At 38.3% G+C, this 18,671-nt stretch overlaps 1 protein-coding gene across 1 annotated transcript; it reads left to right on the top strand.

Annotated features, from left to right (window-relative positions):
* The first annotated feature begins 17,038 nt into the window (after positions 1-17,038).
* On the top strand, positions 17,039-18,470 carry LOC141639560 (uncharacterized). Its single transcript, XM_074448656.1, has 4 exons — positions 17,039-17,608; positions 17,696-17,824; positions 17,922-18,101; positions 18,207-18,470. Exons 1-4 carry the CDS (start codon positions 17,039-17,041, stop codon positions 18,468-18,470), a joined length of 1,143 nt encoding a protein of 380 aa, XP_074304757.1.
* Positions 18,471-18,671: the final 201 nt, after the last annotated feature.

Below are 18,671 nucleotides of genomic sequence, written 5' to 3'. Positions count from 1 at the left end.
GCTATTATCAAATTGCGATGGTTAAAATACTAAAAAATATTGCTAATTAAATCCATGATTTCAACCTTCTTAGATCTAGACATTTGACTAAAATAAGCTCTCCTAAGCTAAAATAGAGAGCAAATTAAAGTCATGTCTTAGAGAAGGTGAAAGATAGGAACTTAAACTTGAGCTTTTTACCATTAAAATGCTACAAAGGAAAGCAAAAAAGGATCTATAAAATAAATAGAAGAAGATAAAGAAGCTGATAGAAAAAGAGATGATAGCAAAAGAGATGGGCTTATGAGTTTTCAGCCAAATCACTTTCCTATTTTTCTAATTTCCATTCATATGAGAGAATTTTTGTCTCTCATCTTTCTAGAGCTAAATGGCCCAAAATTGTCTTACTACTGTGGTACTTTTATTTTCTTCTTTTTTGAGTTAATTAGATTTTACCTCCTTTTGAAATCCACTTTGTGATTAAAAAATATTCTCTTTAAAAAAAATTCTTAAAATTACTCTCTTAGATAACATATTTACCTAAAATTGCTTCAAAATTTCAAATTAACTGATTTATCGTATGTTTTTTTAACTTATTGCATTTGTAGCTTAGCTAATTTGTACTTTAAAAGGTATAAATATGTAAACAAGTGGAGAAAAAGTTCAAAACAGACGAACAATTAGTCTCATCATTATAGACGGATATTGCAGTGTAAAGAATAGGGTTTATCAGAAAATTCAAAAGAATCCTGACAAATTCCCCAACACAGCTTGGAATGCACTGACTTTCAGTAATTTGGTAAAAATAGTAGATGTACCTTTAAAATGCTGAATTTGGTGACAATTTAGCTCTAATGATGAACTAAAATTGTGCCAAATTTCAGGATTTTTCAAGTTGTCTTAGTAATTTTAATAAATTGAAGAACTCGGACTGACAGACACAATTTCTGAAGAGTTGGCCTGACTGAAACTATGATTAATTTCTGAGATAAATTTTGGATAAAAGAGGGATATAACTATCAAACTAATAACCACAGAAAGCATAAGAGATTAGTTTAACAATTTGGAAATTTAAACTTGACACAACCACAGCAAGCACAGGTTATGACAAATTCAGACACAATGTGACTCAAACAAACCACAACAAGCACATGATTGTCCAAGACACCACCAGGTACTTATCAGTATCAAGCAAGCACAAGACACTATTAAACCTGACTTATAACCAAGACTCAGCAATGTTGATAAGATTTTGAATTGTTGAGAGAAATCTCACGGTTTTTCATTCATCATAGTCTGCTGAAAACAGTGGAGGTAAAGGTCCTTATATAGACCTCTCCTTGTCTTTAAGATACAAATAAACCCTATAAATCTCATCCAAAGGCCTGTAAATGTTCTTAGGAAGCAAACAAAGATAAGGAAATATTTTACAAACGAATACAAAGTAAAAATAAGTAAACTGAAGTGAAAACAAAAGGTAACTGCAGGTGAAAGTGACAGGTTGTTGCATTGGGCACTTGGCTACTTTGGCTGCTTGCATAAGGACTGGTTGAAGCCTTGAATTTTTCTAGGTGATATCTGAAAATGTATGGGACAAGGGCAAGGTTCTTTTAAGGACTATCTTCAAATGCTTAGCCAGAAATAGAAAGTTGTTTTATGCTTTATGTTTTATGCTTTATGCTCTTCCTGTCCTAATTGCAGCTTGGCTTCAGTTTGATTTCTGTGGATGGTATTGATCTTCTGGCCTAGCTCATTGGGTTGATTTGGACTTAATTAAAAAGGGATTCAGCTAGCTAGGGTGGTTGTTGCTGGTTTGACTGATGTTGGCTAGGTTGGCTTCCAAAAATGGGACTAATCCTGGCCTGGTCTTTGGTGTAGTGGCCTGCTGTGGCTGGGTCATTATTGGACTAAGTTATGCCATTGCTTATAAAGTTAAGACCATGGTCCTTAGCTTCTGCTGCAACCCCCCTTCTTCAAAAGGGCTTGACCCCAAGCCTGCAATCTCCTCTTCCCCTAAGTCATAATAGGGACTGAGATCCCCTATGTTGAATGTTCCATGTACCCCATATTCACCAGGTAGATCAATCATGTATGAATTGGCTCCAACCTTTTCAATGATCTCAAAAGGTCCGTCAACTTTGGGCATTAGTTTGTTTCCTCTTTTTGCTAGAAATATCTCCTTCCTTAGGTGTAGCCATACCAAGTCCCCTGCCTCAAACTCTTTATTCTTCCTAGGGACCTTGGACTTACTATTCATTTGACTTTTTAATTTGCTTTCTCACAGACTCATGCAGTTTCAGCATTTGTTCAGCTCTTTTCTTGGCATCCTAATTTACCTCTTCCCTTGGTACATAAGATAGGTCCATAGGCATGAGAGGATTCATTCCATAAACAACTTCAAAATGACTGTGTCCTGTGGCAGATGAAGATGCCCTATTGAATGCAAACTCTGTCTGTGCTAGCTTTAAATACCAGTCCTTCAATGACTTGCTAACTATGCACCTCAGAATTCTCCCAAGAGTCTTGTTTGTGACCTCTGTTTGGCCATCAGTTTTTGGATGGTGGGATATGCTGAACAAGAGCCTGGTTTTTAAGAGTCTCCACAGTGTCTTCCAAAAATAACTCATGAATTTGGTGTCCTTGTCTGGCACAATGGTTTTTAGAATCCCATGCAGCTTCACAATCTCCTCAAGTACAATTCAGTTATGCTTGCTACATCCTCAGTTTTCTTACAGGCAATAAAGTGAGCCATATTACTAAACCTATCAACCACTACCATGACTGAATCCTTTCCTCTGGCAGTTCTTGGAAGAGCAACAATGAAGTTCATGCTTACATCCTCCCAAAGTTTCTTAGAGACTGGTAGAGGAGTGTAGGGTCCTACTTCAAATGAGCTCCTGGCTTTTTGGCAAGCCGAACACCTTGTTAGAATTAACTGGACATCTCCCATCATCTTAGGCCAGTAAAATTGATCCTGCAAGATATCTAGGGTTTTCAGAATCCCAAAGTGGCCTTCTAAGCCCCCTGAGTGAATTACTTTGATCAACAGGTCCCTGTATGATCCCTTTGGAACATAGAGCTTGTTCCCATGGAATAGGAATCCCTCCTGAAGCAGATACTTCTTCTCCTGAGCTGGACCACCATTAGTGTGATTGATCCATTCCATAGAAAAATCAGGATCATCTCTATACATGTCCTTCATAAATTCAAATCCCAAAACTCTTTGCTCAATTACTGCTAGTAGGAGTGTCTCCTAGACAGTATATCATCAACAACATTGAGCTTGCCCTCCTTATATTTTCTTGAAAAAGTGATGGACTGCAAGAACTCTACCTATTTGGCATGCCTGTGACGGAGCATATGTTGGCTGTTTATGAATCTTAGAGCCTCATGGTCTGAGTGCAGCACAAATGGCTTTGGTTTCAAGTCATGGCTACAGTGCATCACATACCTCACAATGACGTAAAACTCTTTATCATAGGTGGAATATTTCAGCTTGGCACCATTCAATTTCTCACGGAAATATGCCATAGGCTTTTGGCATTGAATTAGGACTGCTCCAATTCCAACACCACTGACATCACACTCTACTTCAAACAGTTGATTAAAATTAGGCAGTTTAAGAATAGGAGTTTCACACATCAGCTTCTTAACCTTTTCAAAGGACTGTTGGGCACTCTCAGTCCACTGAAATTCTCCTTTTTTCATGCACTCAGTGATAGGTACAACAACTGAACTGAAAGTTTTGATAAATATTCTATAAAATGAAGCAGTCCATGGAATCCTCTTACCTTAGTGATTATTTTAGGCATTGGCCATGACTGTATAGCTGCTATATTCTCCTGATCAATAGAAATTCCCCTCCCAGATACAATATAGCCCAGAAATGCTACCTCTTCAACCATGAAGGTGCATTTTTCAATTTGCCAAACAGCTTTTGCTCCCTGAGAATTATGAACACAGCTTCAAGATATTTAATGTGCTCAGATGGATTACTGTTGTAAACCAGGATGTCATCAAACTACACTACTGTAAATTTGTCCAAACATGGCCTTAGCACTTCAGTCATCAACCTCATGAAGGTGCTTGGTGCATTTGACAGGCCAAATGGCATCACAAGCCACTCATAGAGCCCATGCTTAGTTGTAAATGCAGTTTTCCACTCATCTCCTTCTTTGATTCTGACTTGGTGGTACCCTTGCTTGAGATCAATTTTGGAGAAGACCTTGGCACCACTAAACTCATAACGCATATCATCCAATCTAGGAATTGGGAACCTGTATTTGACTGTAATGTTGTTTATGATCCTGCTATCAGTGCACATTCCCCAGGTACCATCTTTCTTTGGTACTATCAAGGCAGACACAGCACAAGGGCTTAATGACTCCCTTACAAAGCATTTGCTCATCAGATCTTCAATCTAGTGTTGGAGTTCTTTGGTTGCTCTTAGATCACTCTTGTAGGCATGTCTGTTATGTAGTACAGATCCTGGCGCAAGATCAATGTGATGCTCAATCCCTCTTAAGGGTGGCAATCCATGAGGCGGCTCTCTTGGAAAGACATCTTTATATTTCTGAATGAGAGGTTCAACCTCTGCAGGGACAACAATGCTTTCCCCTTCCTTGATCTTCTTTGACAATAAGATCATGACAGGCTCTTCTTGCCTGATCTCTCTGAGCATTGCTGCTTCAGATAAGAACATCACTCCATTGACCTCCTCAGGCATGTTAGGACTTCCATAGTTTCTCTGGTTTTTTAGCAATGGAGTTAGGGTGACTTTCTTGCCATTGTGCTTAAAACTGTAAGTATTATCCTTCCCCTGGTGTATGGTGTTCTTGTCAAATTTCCAAGGCCTCCTTAGCAACAAATGACAGGCATCCATATGGACTACGTCACACATGACTTCATCTTTGTACACCTTGCCAATTGGAAATGGCACAAGGCATTGCTTATAACTTTCACTTCAGAGCTTTTGTTCAACCACCTAAGCTTATATGGATTTGGATGGTACTAAGTGGGTAAGCTTAGTTTGCTGACTAAAATGGTGGAGGCTATATTGGTACAGCTCCCCCCATCAATAATCATGTTGCACACCCTTTCTTGGACAGTACACCTGCTTCTGAATATCAAGGATCTCTGGTCAGGCTCTATTGGAGTTTGCTGTGAGTGCATAACTCTCCACAGGACTAGACTGTGCCCTATATTAGGGTGAGCCACAATCTGTTCCTGGTTTGACCCTCCCTCAGTCTCCACTTCCTCAAGGACTAAAGTTTCATCTTCCTCATACTCAATCAAGCCTTCCCTTTCCCATTCTTCAACCTCCATAGTTGTGAGGGTTTTGCTGGAAGGACAATCCTTCCTAAAATGGCCAAAACCTTGGCACTAAAAGCATTTTATTTTGTCCCTTGCCACAGTTGGATTAAATTTTGGGTTCATGGGTGCCTTCCCCTTGTCTCTTGTAGGTTGGGTTGCTGGCTTGGGTGTTTCACTAATCTTGACACCAGTGTAAGGTTTGTAAACTGGCTTAGGTTTAGACACAACAGGCTTAGGCTTTCCCATCTTATCTACTCTGAGAGCTAGGTTTACCTCACCATCATAGGACCACAGTGGTTGCATCAATGCATCCTAACCTTTGCAGTCATATTTTTTTCAAGACCCTCTAGAAACCTAGCAATCCTTTGCTCAAGTTTCTCACCGATCTCACATTTCAAGGTCAACTGCTCAAACTCCCTCAAGTAGGTCTTAATGGGTCTCTCATCTTGCCTAAGTTTTGATAGTTTAATGAAGAAATCCTGAGCTTAATCTTTAGTGCAAATTTACTCAGCATCTTTTTTCTTAATTAGCTTAGACCAAGACCTAAGTGGTTCCTTCCCTTCTCTAAGTCTTTGGTGTTTCAAATTATCAAACCACAGAGAAGCATAACCCTTTAATTTCAAGACAATAATGTTAAAGGATTTAATATCAGTGTATCCTTTATACTCAAAATTTTTCTCAATGTCCCTAATACATTCTAATAAATCATCAGGATTTAGGCTACAAGTAAACTCAAGGATTTTTACCTTTAGATGCTTGTCTGTGTGCTCAGGAACCTCCTTATGAGTCATGTTCTAATACTACGGTTTTATGAGTCTTTGGGTACTCTATCGAGTGGGGCTTACTCTGTCGAGTAAGTAGTTTTTGATGCAAAACAGTAGTCTGCCTGTAGGGTACTCGATCGAGTAGGTTGGGTACTCGATCGAGTAAGGGGCACTCGATCGAGTAAGTGCCTTACTCGATCGAGTAAGTGGGTTTACGGGTGATATTTGACGGGTTTTGTTAATAATGCGGGAATGATATATAAGGCTTTCGTTATTTTTCTCAAAACACTTTTACAATCTAAAAACCTTCAAGAGAAGATTTGGAGTTACGTTGAATTATTCTCGCCGCATTATTAGCAAATCCCGGAGCTAGAAATGTCGGATTTCGTCATTCTTTATACCTTTGTGATCCTTGCGTCGAGGGTAAGATTTACATATAACTTTTATATTGTTTTGTTAATATTGGTTAAACCCTAATTGGGTGATTTGGGGGTTTTGAGGTGATTTATGTGAATATGTTTGTGATGATATGTATGAATGTGATAGGAGGAGGTTTCATTGAAGAACGATTTTGATTAGCTGCTAGACCATCTGTGGTGGTTGCTTTTTCCAGGTAGGGTTTCTTTACTCGGTATTAATTACATGATATGTGTGGTGGTTGTATTATTATTGTTGATTTATCATACTGCTGGTGATTGTGACGGTTGTTGGTTAATATCATTGATTGTTGTTGTTGTATCTGTCTCTGATCTTCGGGGTGCGTCCCTGGCCGAGTGGAGTCACTTGCGAGAGTGGCTTCACGCCCTTGATTCGCCTTCAGTGGAACCCTCCACAGAAGGGATGTGCACATTAATGAACATGGGTTTATCGCTCAATGAAGATGAGCGGGGCTTAGGTGGGAACGGCTGCGGTCCCCCACTGGCAGTGTGGAGAATCTGTTGCGATGGTTACTATGGCAGGGCTACACACTTTAGTGTGTAGTCAGTTATGAGGTGATTGGAGATGGAGACTGAGATTGTGTGTGAACTGTTTGTATGATTGTTTCAGTGTGGCTTTGATTGTGTAATTAGTACTGACCCCGTTTAAATGTTTTAAAAACTGTGGTGATCCATTCGGAGATGGTAAGCACTTACTGAGCAAGTATGATATGACGCGTATGGGATAGCTGGGATGAGTCATCACGTGGCAGTTCGAAGTCTTCCGCTGTGTTAGACGAGGTTTTGTAGTTTTGATAGTTTTATCAGTAGACCGTTTTGAGAATCTTGTATTTCCTTTTTAACAGTTTTGTGGTTTGGCTTGTATCACTTAAGCTTTATTGCCTCGGCTAACCGAGATGGTGACGTTCTCATACCTTAAGTGGTCCTGGTAAGGCACTTGGAGTATGGGGGTGTCACAAAGTGGTATCAGAGCGACGATCCTGAAACCTGTAACAAATGAACCTAATGAATATAGGGAGTCAAATTAAAATTAACCCGGGGTAGAAATTGTAGGAGCTAATGCAAAGGCTTGGGAGACGTCCTAAAGTCGCGAACTCGCCGTACAATTTTGAACCGGTCACATGGGGTATGTGTCGGGATCGTTATCTGTTTATCGTGTGCTTTATGTATCTATATAGTAGTATGTGGTGTGAATTGGTGGATGCATGCATGTGGAGGATGGGAGATCTGAGTTGAAAGATGATGGTGACGTGAATTGTAAGTTGGTTGATTATAAAGCATGAAAGTATAATGATTGATATATATAATGTGGCATGTTAGAATTATGAAAGGAAAAGTATGTTGTTTACATATATAAAGCGATGCGTAAGTATATATGATGTTGTTGTTGTTTTGTGTAAGAGTACAGAAAGGTGGGAGTGTGAATTGAACATGTATTGGGTGAATATGTTGAATGAATATGGTGGATAAATATGTGGTATGATGGATGAATTGGTGGAAAAAGATGAACAATCGTTGTATGATAATGTGATTTCTGATAAAGCATGTTGTAAGATGGAAGAGATTTTATAATGTTGTTATGCTAGTAACATGTGAATAGGAGACTTGATGTTATATATTTGTGATTTTGTTTACGTAAAGTTATTGAATAAAAACATGTAGGGAATACATGCATGGTAAGTTGAATGATGTATGTGCATAATGGATGTTGTTGCTTGGCTTTTGAAGATAGTAACATGTGGTTAGGGATACTGATTTTATGAGTATTGAGTTATTTTTGTCTACCTTGTTGTTGTTTAAGTTGTTTGAAAGTAAAAATCAAGTAGTTATGTTTTTCGATTATAAAGAGGTTGTCTTTACACTGTTATAACTTGAAATGTATAAATGATTTTAATGCGATTCCAACTGGAGGTGATAGCTTGTTCTGTTAAGATTCTAACGATAGACACGCCCAAAACGACCAAGAAACAAGTGAGTTATGACCATTTTACGAAAATTAGACAGTGCTGAGAAATGCGTAGGGTACTCGATCGAGTGGCCCTCACTCGATTGAGTGCACCTCTTGTTACTCGATCGAGTAACCCTTACTCGATCGAGTAGTCCTGGTAATTTGTTTTACGTGTCTCTGACCTTCACCTACTCGATCAAGTAAGTAACTTACTCGATCGAGTGGCCTGTACTCGATCTAGTAACCCCTGTTTTGGGTCATATGCTTATCTTTTAACTTCGTTGCATATTATGTTTAATTCAAAGGTGTTGTTTTACTTCTGTATGCATTGTTTTACGTATGTATTGGTCCTGATGCGTAAGTTACCCAATCATATGATGTAAGGAGCGGCACCTGTGGTGAGTGTGAGTTCGGTGGGGAGGACAAGAGTTATATGCGGTTGTGATAAGTAGTGGAAAAGAAAAGAAGGATTGGTAAGGCTTATTAAAGCATGAAGCATGTATTGTGAGAAGAGATGAGTGATGTGATTTTGTGTTGAGTAATGTAAAAGTAAGTAAATATGGGCAAGGGATGATGTGAGTCTAAGGGACGTGAGAAAGAAAAGTTGAAAAGGAAGGATGTGGATGGTGGCAATTTGAGATGTGTGAAGAATTATGGAGGTAGATGGTTAGGAATCGTGTGGGTTAAGAATATATGTAGTGAAAGGTCGTTTTAGAGGGATTAAGAAGAGTTATATAGTGAACTTAATGGAGACATGTCGCGACGTAGATTTGCAGATAGTGAGTGAGTTTGGGAATTTGTATTATCAAGAGGTGAAACTAATTTGTGATTTTCTTGGTCAATTAACGTTATGAAATGAGTTTGGGATTCAAAAAAAAAAAAGAAAAAAAAAGTGATTGGAGATCAGTGTGAGTGATAGCATGAGACGGTCTGGACTGATTGGTGATAAGTATGAGTGATGACATGATAAGAGAGGATCCATGGTAAGAAAGACTGAGATGATACTGATATGAAATAATGAGATAAGAGTTTTGGAGCAATGAGAAGGTAACCGGGGCACTAAATAGTTAGACAAAAGTAATAAGGAGTTGAGCTATTAATTGGTATTGTTGAGTGTAAAGAGAAAAGAAGAAAAAGTAAGCTGAGAAAAAAATGTTCACCGAGATTATGTAATATAAAAGTAAGGAATCGTCGAGATGTATGGTACTATTATGAGGATGTTAGTTAACGGTTATATAGGAGTTTCAGGACAACATGATTAGTCATGAATTTCGAGGAATTAAGGACAGTAAAAAATTGGGTGGAGTATTTGCACGATACGAGATATTTGGTGGAGATCAGTTGGATGACAATACAATTGAGATAGTATGGGGAATAATGTTGAGGTAATTTTGTTGATGGGTTTGATGTTAGTTAGTTAGTTAGGATGTTAGCCAAAGATAGGAAAGAAATCGTAATGTTTTGAGATAGGTGTAAAAGGTTTGATGTCTGCACGGTGGTAGTGTTGAGGTGTTGTTGCTAGTGGTTAAGAGTGATGATAAATAGGAAAGATGGTCATTCTAAATAGGTTGATTTTGTAGAGACCGGATTTATATGTATGGTTGTGAGGAAGTATAAGACGTAGTCTTAGGAGGCGGTTTCTGGTAGTGAGCGTTACCTGTATGGTTATGTATGGCAGAAGGTGCTAGTTATGCGAATGGAAGAATGTGTTATAAGGGGCATACGAGTTAAGCTCAGGTAAAAGGTAGCCTTTATCAGGTGGTAACTTACGTGATCAGGTTGACTAGTTGGATGTGATTATGGGTCTATGATGTGTATAAATGTTTGTGTGAGGTTCTGACCTCACGAGAAGTGGTATGGTGTGATAGTTATAAAGTTGTTATCTGAATGTTCTATATGTTGAGTACGGTAACATAATTGAATGATATTAAAAAATGAAATAATTTGATTGATCTGGCATGGCTAGTTATAATTGTATGTGTATTGATAATATTTGTTTGTTCCGTAGAAAGGTATGGTGATATTCATGAGATTCTTGTCTGTTTATTCCGTATAAGATGTTGTGTTATGATCTAGTAAAGCAGTTTTGAGTAAGTTGTCTTGTCCGGAATGTTATACTAAGTTAGTGTTTATGGGAATTATATGTGGCTGTGACGTTTATTGATGTGGTTTATTGTGCCTCGGGTGGTGATCCGGGCATAGTATTTCGTGTTGTGATGCGGGTATTTTCGCGCTGCGGTGCGGCTGTTAGTGGCGGTGTTGTGATGCCGTCACTGGTTGTGGTGGAGGAGGCGGGGTGATTACGATACGAGTTTTTAAAAGTACATACCAGCTATACATAGATTGTTGTTTTGTTTGTTGTTGTTCCTTGTGAGTTTCGGCTGGACATGTAGACTGTTATTTTGTTTGGTTATGTTTCTTGCTAGTTTCAGCTTGGGAGTGAGGGTAGAGTATTCTATGGAAGAGAGTTGTGTATGTTTCTGTTGTTGTCATAGTATAGTGATATTCTGTTGATGGGACACAGTTGTGAGAGGTTGTTACAGTAATTTTGATCTTGTTCTAGATGAGGCTTTGGTAGACATGGTAATGGCAAGTGATTCGTAGAACATGTGTGGTAATGATTTGAAAGCTGCAGGTGGTTCATAATCTTTTGTTTAGACAGTGAGTGTAGGGTGTTGGGGAATTAGTGTCATGTTAAGTTATGTATGAGTTTTGCGGTAATGAAAGAAAGGGACTTGAGGATCTAGTGTGAGTGTATGTAACAAGTGTGGATCGTGAGTTATGCTTTTGGTGATATGAGTTTTATATAGTTTATATAGAGAGGTATGTCGTGTTGCGGTAATGTGGAAGAGTTAGAGTGTCTGTTATGATCTGGATTTTGTGGTATTGGTTAGATGGAGTACAAAATGAGTTGAGGTATGAGAATTGTTTAAGTAAGAGAGCCTTGGAAATAAGAATGATTATAGGTGTGAGGGTATAGGCGGTTATCTTTGACATGTAGTGGTGGTGAAGATAATGAGAGAATATAGCTAAGGATCTAGTATTAGTGAGTTACGAGAACGTAACATGTATCTTAAGAGGAATAGGATGCGGCAAAGAGTGTTTGAGGGTTGTGCATGTCGTAGTATAATTGGAAGTAGAGTGTTGGTGTAGCATTAAGAATGGATTTGTATATATTGTGGTTGATAGTGTTAAAAGGTCATGGACGTGCTTGTAGCAGTTCGATGTTTAGGAATGGGAGAATATTTCAATAGTGTTGACAGTTGGATGATGATGTTATGAGTGTGAGTAAACTTTGAGTACGAAGTTCCTTTTAAGGGTGGTAGAATGTAACATTCCGTTTGATGCTTATGAGTGTCTTGATATTGGATTTTCTAGTGGAAAATATGTTAGTAAAACGGAGCTAGCGGCGTTTGTGGATGGTAGTTGGTAGTGTGCGGAGTTAGTGTCGAGAGATGCTAAAATGTGGTGGATATGATATCGTGAGTCATATTGTGGAGGTATACGTAGTTGGTGGACTTGGTGTTACGAGTTCATGTTTTGTAGGTTGGAACTTTTTTTTAAGTTCTTAGTTGCGTTGTTGTATCTTGATAGAGTTAGTATGTTTGTTTTGAGTATGAGTTGAACTTCGGGGACGAAGTTCTTTTTAAGGAGGGAAGACTGTAATATTACGATTTTACGAGTCTTTGGGTACTCTATTGAGTCGGGCTTACTCTGTCGAGTAAGTAGGGTTTGACGCAAAACAGTAGTCTGCCTGTAGGGTACTCGATCGAGTAGGTTGGGTACTCGATCGAGTAAGGGGCACTCGATCGAGTAAGTGCCTTACTCGATCGAGTAAGTGGGTTTACGGGTAATATTTGACGGGTTTTATTAATAATGCGGGAATGATATATAACGCTTTCGTCACTTTTCTCAAAACACTTTTACAATCTAAAAATAATCAAGAGAAGATTTAGAGTTACGTTGAATCATCCTCGCCGCATTATTAGCAAATTCCGGAGCTAGAAATGTCGGATTTCGTCATTCTTTATATCTTTATGATCCTTGTGTCGAGGGTAAGCTTTACATATAACTTTTATATTGTTTTGTTAATTATTAGTTAAACCTTAATTGGGTGATTTGGGGGTTTTGGGGTGATTTATGTGAATATGGTTGTGATGGTATGTATGTATGTGATAAGAGGAGGTTTCATTGAAGAATGACTTTGATTAGCTGCTAGACCGTCTGTGGTGGTTGCTTTTTCCAGGTAGGGTTTCCCTACTTGGTATTAATTATATGATGTGTGTGGTGGTTTTATTATTATTGTTGATTTATCATACTGCTGGTGATTGTGACGGTTGTTGGTTAATATCATTGATTGTTGTTGTATCTGTCTCTGATCTTCGGGGTGCGTTCCTGGCTGAGTGGAGTCACTTGCGGGAGTGGCTTCATGCCCTTGATTCGCCTTCTGTGGAAACCGCCACAGAAGAGATGTGAACATTAATGATTATGGGTTTATCGCTCAATGGAGATGAGCGGGGCTTAGGTGGGAACGGCTGCGGTCCCCCATTGGCGGTGTGGATTATTTGTTATGATGGGTACTCTGACAGGGCTACACACTTTAGTGTGTAGTCAGTTATGAGGTGATTGGAGATGGAGACTGGGATTGTGTGTGAGCTGTTTGTATGATTTTTTCAGTGTGGCTTTGATTGTGTAATTAGTACTAACCCCGTTTAAATATTTTAAAAACTGTGGTGATCCATTCGGGGATGGTGAGCAGTTACTGAGTAGGTATGATATGACGCGTATGAGATAGCTGGGATGAGTCATCACGTGGCAGTTAGAAGTCTTCCGCTGTGTCAGACGATGTTTTGTAGTTTTGATAGTTTTATCAGTAGCCATTTTGAGAATCTTGTATTTCCTTTTTAACAGTTTTGGAGTTTGGCTTGTATCACTTAAGCTTTATTGTCATCTAAATACGCTTCGTTTGTCTATCTGAGTATCATTGCCTCGGGTAACCGAGATGGTGACGTTCTCATACCTTAAGTGGTCCTGGTAAGGCACTTGGAGTATGGGAGTGTTACACCGACGTGTTGCTTTCTTTAGAATATGACATATATTCATGTGGTGGTTGTCCTCTCCCTGCTCCCACAAATAAGCCTCTGCCTCTGGCCCTTCCTCTGGCAGGTGGTTGTCTCCTTGGATCATGATTTTGTAACCTCCCTATTACTGTGTGCACAGCATTAAGTAGCGTATCCACATTTCCTGCTAGAGTTTCTATCCGTGCTTCAATACCAGTAAGTATCTCTTCACTTAGGGTTGTTTTTTCTGTTTTTGTTGTAAGTAGGGATAAAGAACTCACACTTCCCTCAACCCAAGACTAACACAAAGGTGGAATTGTGTGATAACCTGACTCTGATATACCAATTTGCAGTGTTAACAATAAGGCTTATCAGCAAAATCAAAAGAATCCTGACAAATTCCCTAACACAGCTTGGAATGCAATGACTTTCAGTAATTTGGTAAAAATAGTAAATGAACCACAACAAGCTAAAAAGGTGCAATGACTTTCAGTAATTTGGCCTGACTGAAACTGTGATTAATTTCTGAGAGAAATTTTGGATAAAAGAGGGATATAATTATCAAACTAATAACCACAGGAAACACAGGAGATTAGTTTAACAATTTGGAAATCTAAACTTGACACAACAATTACAAGCATAGGTTGTGAAAAATTCAGACATAAATGTGACTCAAACAAGCCACAGTAAGCACAAGATTATCTAAGACACACCACTAGGCACTTAATTAGTATCTAAGTAAGCACAAGACACTATTAAACCTGACTTACAACCAAGACTCGGCAAAATTGGTAAGATTTTGAATTATTGAGAGAAATCTTAAGGTTTTTAATTCATCAAAGTCTGCTGAAAACAGTGGAGGTAGAGGTCCCTATATAAGCCTCTCCTTGTCTTTAGGATACAAATAAAAGCCTAAATATCTCATCCAAGGGCCAGTAAATGTTCTTAGGAAGCAAACAAACATAAGGAAATATTTTACAAACGGATACAAAGTGAAAATAAGTAAACTGAAGTGAAAATAAAAGGTAACTGTATGTGAAAGTGACAGGTTGTTGCATTGGGCACTTGGCTACTTTGGCTGCTTGCATAAGGACTGGTTGAAGCCTTAACTATTTCTAGTTGTTATCTGAAAATATATGGGACAAGGCCAAGGTTATTTTAAGGACAGTCTTCAAATTCTTAGTCAGAAATGAAAAGTTTCTTCATGCTTAATGCTTTTCCCGTCCTAATTGCAGCTTGGTTTCAGTTTTATTTTTGTGGATGGCATTGATCTTCTGGCATGGCTCCTTGTGTTGATTTGGGCTTAATGAAAAAGGGATTCAACTCCTGCTGCAGATATATTCGTCTAAAGTGAAAGACGAGTCAAATATGCATAAAGTGGTGGCATTTTTTTGCCCCACCATGCAACTTGTTGTTTGTCTTATGTTTAAAGTGGGTGGATATTTGACCCATCTATAATTATATATGGATATCTGCTGTCTATAATGAGAACTAGTATGAAAGCCCGTACTTCGTATGGGTTAATGACCTTGATTATTGTAAACTAAGTTATAAAACATTATCGAATAGGTGTTTCGAAGTTCAAATCCGAGTGTCACATAATTCTAAAAAAAAAAGAAATATCCTAATCCCTTATGGTCTCTTGATACGTACTTGATTCTAAGCATTAAGTAGCCTCTAAAGCTTTGTTATCTCAAATTCTAGCAAAATTTATTAAGTCTTAATCATCATAAGTGTAAGGGAATCGGGGTGCTTTAGAAGCTCTTATGATTAATATATAGACCGGTGTGAAATTAATGAATAGTTTACATTTGCTGTATTTTGTAAGGGAGAGTAAAACAAATGTAAAATATTGAGTGGGACGAAGGGAGTATATATTTTGTTTGAACCATATACCTACCCTTCAAGTATGGACAATTTACTTACACATGTCATGCTTTTAAATTAGGCATTTCAATTTTTTTTTGTTCAACTAAAAAATCCGTCTTACCGAATAATAATAATAATAATAATAAATAATAATAATAATAATAATAATAAAAATAATAATAATAATAATAATAATAATAGCAATAGTAATAGCAATAATAATAGCAATAATAATAGCAATAATAATAATAGCAATAATAGCAATAATAATAATAGCAATAACAATAACAATAACAATAACAATAACAATAACAATAACAATAACAATAACAATAACAATAACAATAACAATAACAATAACAATAACAATAACAATAACAATAACAATAACAATAACAATAACAACAACAATAATAGTAATAATAATAGTAATACTAATAATAATAGTAATAATAATAGTAATAATAATAGTAATAGTAGTAATAATAGTAGTAATAATAGTAAAAATAATAGTAATAGTAATAATAATAATAATAATAATAATAATATAATGATAATAATAATAATAATAATAATAATAATAATGATAATAATAATAATAATAATAATAATAATAATAATAATAATAATAATAATAATAATAATAATAATAATAATAATAATAATAATGTCTTGGGACAGGGGGCGTAATGTGTGCGTCGACCTGACAGGTTCTTCACCTTTGACTCAGACTGGGTTGGCAGATTTTGTGTTGGGCGGGTTGTCGGCCCGATCTTTGCTCGGCGAAAGTGTGCTAAGTATGGGGATTTGTGCGCGGTAGCGGGTTATGGTTTCCTACCTTTCTCTTTCTCTTCACTTGGGGAGTTGGGTTCGAATGCTGTTGCCTTGCTCAAGCGGATCCAGAAATTCTCGGTATCTCAGGATGCGGGGGCTCGGGTGGCCGCTTACATTTTTACTAGACTTAGCTTTTCTATTGCTAAGGGTGTGGGAGCGCAGATGGTTTCTCGGCTCCCCACCAATTTCATGTAAACTTTTATTTTTATTTCAATGAAAGCTGCGCGCATCCCTTTATAATAATAATAATAAATAATAATAATAATAATAAGATTGCCATGAAGAGAAGGAGCGCCTTCTCTCTACGATTTGCGATAAACCCTAGATTTGCGATAAACCCTAGATTTTCAATTTCATCTTCTTCTTTTATCTTTTTTCTTTAATTTTTGTTTTGTTCATGGCTAGACCTCGGGGTAGAACTCGCGGGCGTCCGGTGGTGCATCATGTGGCAGTGGGTGAATCAACTACTACGACTTCTCCTACTGAATCATCCTTTGTGGTTAATGATCTATTAAGGTCTTCTGTTGGTCGTCATAGTCGGCCTCTAAACTCATAAATCGGTAATTGATTCGTTAAGACAATCTGGCGATGCTTTGTTGGAGGATATAGAACCTAATTATGAGGCCCCGTTTTGGAACTTAGTCTTGGCCCTGGTCCAAAACATGGTGCTCCTGTGACTGCTACAGCGGCTCCAGAAGCATCTGGTTGGAATAAGGTTGTTAAGCCTAAAGTAGGGATGAGTTTACATTACTGTCAGCACAGTGCGGATTCTACGGAGATAGATGTTACTGAGGATGATGGGAGGGGGAACTCAGGTTTTGGCAATACACGTTAATGGGTAATGTTTTGGGGGCTCGTCCTACTGTCGCTCAAATGCAGGCATATGTTACCAAGAGTTGGAATCATGTATCTCTTCCTGTAGTCCAGTATTTTCGAAGGGGATGGTTTTCTTTTAGGTTTACTAGTGCTGAGGATATGGATGAAGTCCTGAAGGGGGGACCTTGGTCTATGGGCAGTAATTCCCTAGTCTTAAAGCAATGGTCTCCAAATTTCTCTATGGAAATGGATAAGATTTCTATTGTTCCTATTTGGATTTTATTTCCTGAGTTGGACCCTGTTTTATGGTCAGTTGTTGTTTTGAGAAAGCTTGCTAGCAAGGTTGGGAAGCCCCTCTATGCTGACATGACTACTACTTGCAAAGCAAGGCTGTCTTTTGCCAGAGTACTGATGGAAGCTGATCTGGCTTCTGAACTCCCTGAGCAGGTTCTTATTAACACACCTTACCATGGTCAGATTGCTCAGCCAATTGTGTACGAATGGAAGCCTTATTATTGTAGTTGCTGTGCTAAGCTGGGTCACACTGCTAATTTCTGTAAGCAGAATAAGGATGGGCAGCCTGTTAAGGTTTGGAGAAGGAAGCCTGCTACTCCTACTGAGCAACCTCTTGCTCCTTCTCATATGTAAGCTCCTGCTGCATCTCGTCCTAAGCAGAAAACTCCTTCAGCTGGTACCACTGCAAAAGCTAGTAAGTCTGGTTCTTCTAAGGATAAAACTAAGAGTGTGGTTAGCTCTACTGCTGAACAGGAGGATTCTGAGGTTCAGCTCCAGAACTCTTATTCTGTTCTCACTTTGGAAGAATCTTTTCTGGCCTCTCAGGAAGGCACCAGGACATCTTGGGTTGACATTACTGAGCCTTTGCCTCCTGATAAGAATGCAGGTTGCAGCGTGGAACATCTGGGGGTTCAATGACTCCCTCAAACATTTGGAGGTTAGGAGGTTTTTGCATCAGAATAAAGTAGATGTTTTTGGGTTGCTGGAGACTCATATTAAGCAGAATAAAGAGAGTGCTATCTTCTCTCAGTTCTCTCCTTATGCTGTTGTTAGTAATAAAATCCAGGTTAGGCTTTGGTTATTCTTTAATCATACCACTGTGTCTATAAGTAATATTGTCATACATGAGCAACTTATCCACTGTGATGCTTGTTTTCTGGTCAATAATCAGACTAATGCTATTATATTTGTCTATGCTAAGAATGAACCTCAGGAGACGCTGGCTTTATGGGATACGTTAGTTGGGCTTTCTGCTACCTCTTGTCCTTGGGTTGTTATGGGAGATTTTAATGTTGTTAGGGGACTAAGTGAGAGAGTTGGTCCTAATCCTCCAGCTATTAAGGATATTTGGGAGTTTAACTCTTGTCTTGCTCAGTGTCATCTGGATGATATGCATTGCATTGGGTCTGAGTATACCTGGTCTAATAAACAATGACCTGTTACAAGAACTTGGGCTCGTTTGGATAGGGTTCTGATTAATCCTAAGTGGTTAACTATGTCCCCTTCTTCTTTAGCTGCCTCTTTAGTCCTTGGTATCTCTAACCACTCCCCCTTGTTGGTCACTATTCCTTCTAATAAAGGTGTAAAAAAGAGGTTTAGTTTCCTCAATGTTTGGCAGTGCCATCCTGATTACTTG

This window comes from Silene latifolia, chromosome 2 (assembly GCF_048544455.1).
Source record: "Silene latifolia isolate original U9 population chromosome 2, ASM4854445v1, whole genome shotgun sequence".
Classification (NCBI taxonomy): Eukaryota; Viridiplantae; Streptophyta; class Magnoliopsida; order Caryophyllales; family Caryophyllaceae; genus Silene; species Silene latifolia.
The sequence above is the reverse complement of the archived record's forward strand: the minus strand, read 5'-3'. Positions and strand labels throughout refer to the sequence as shown.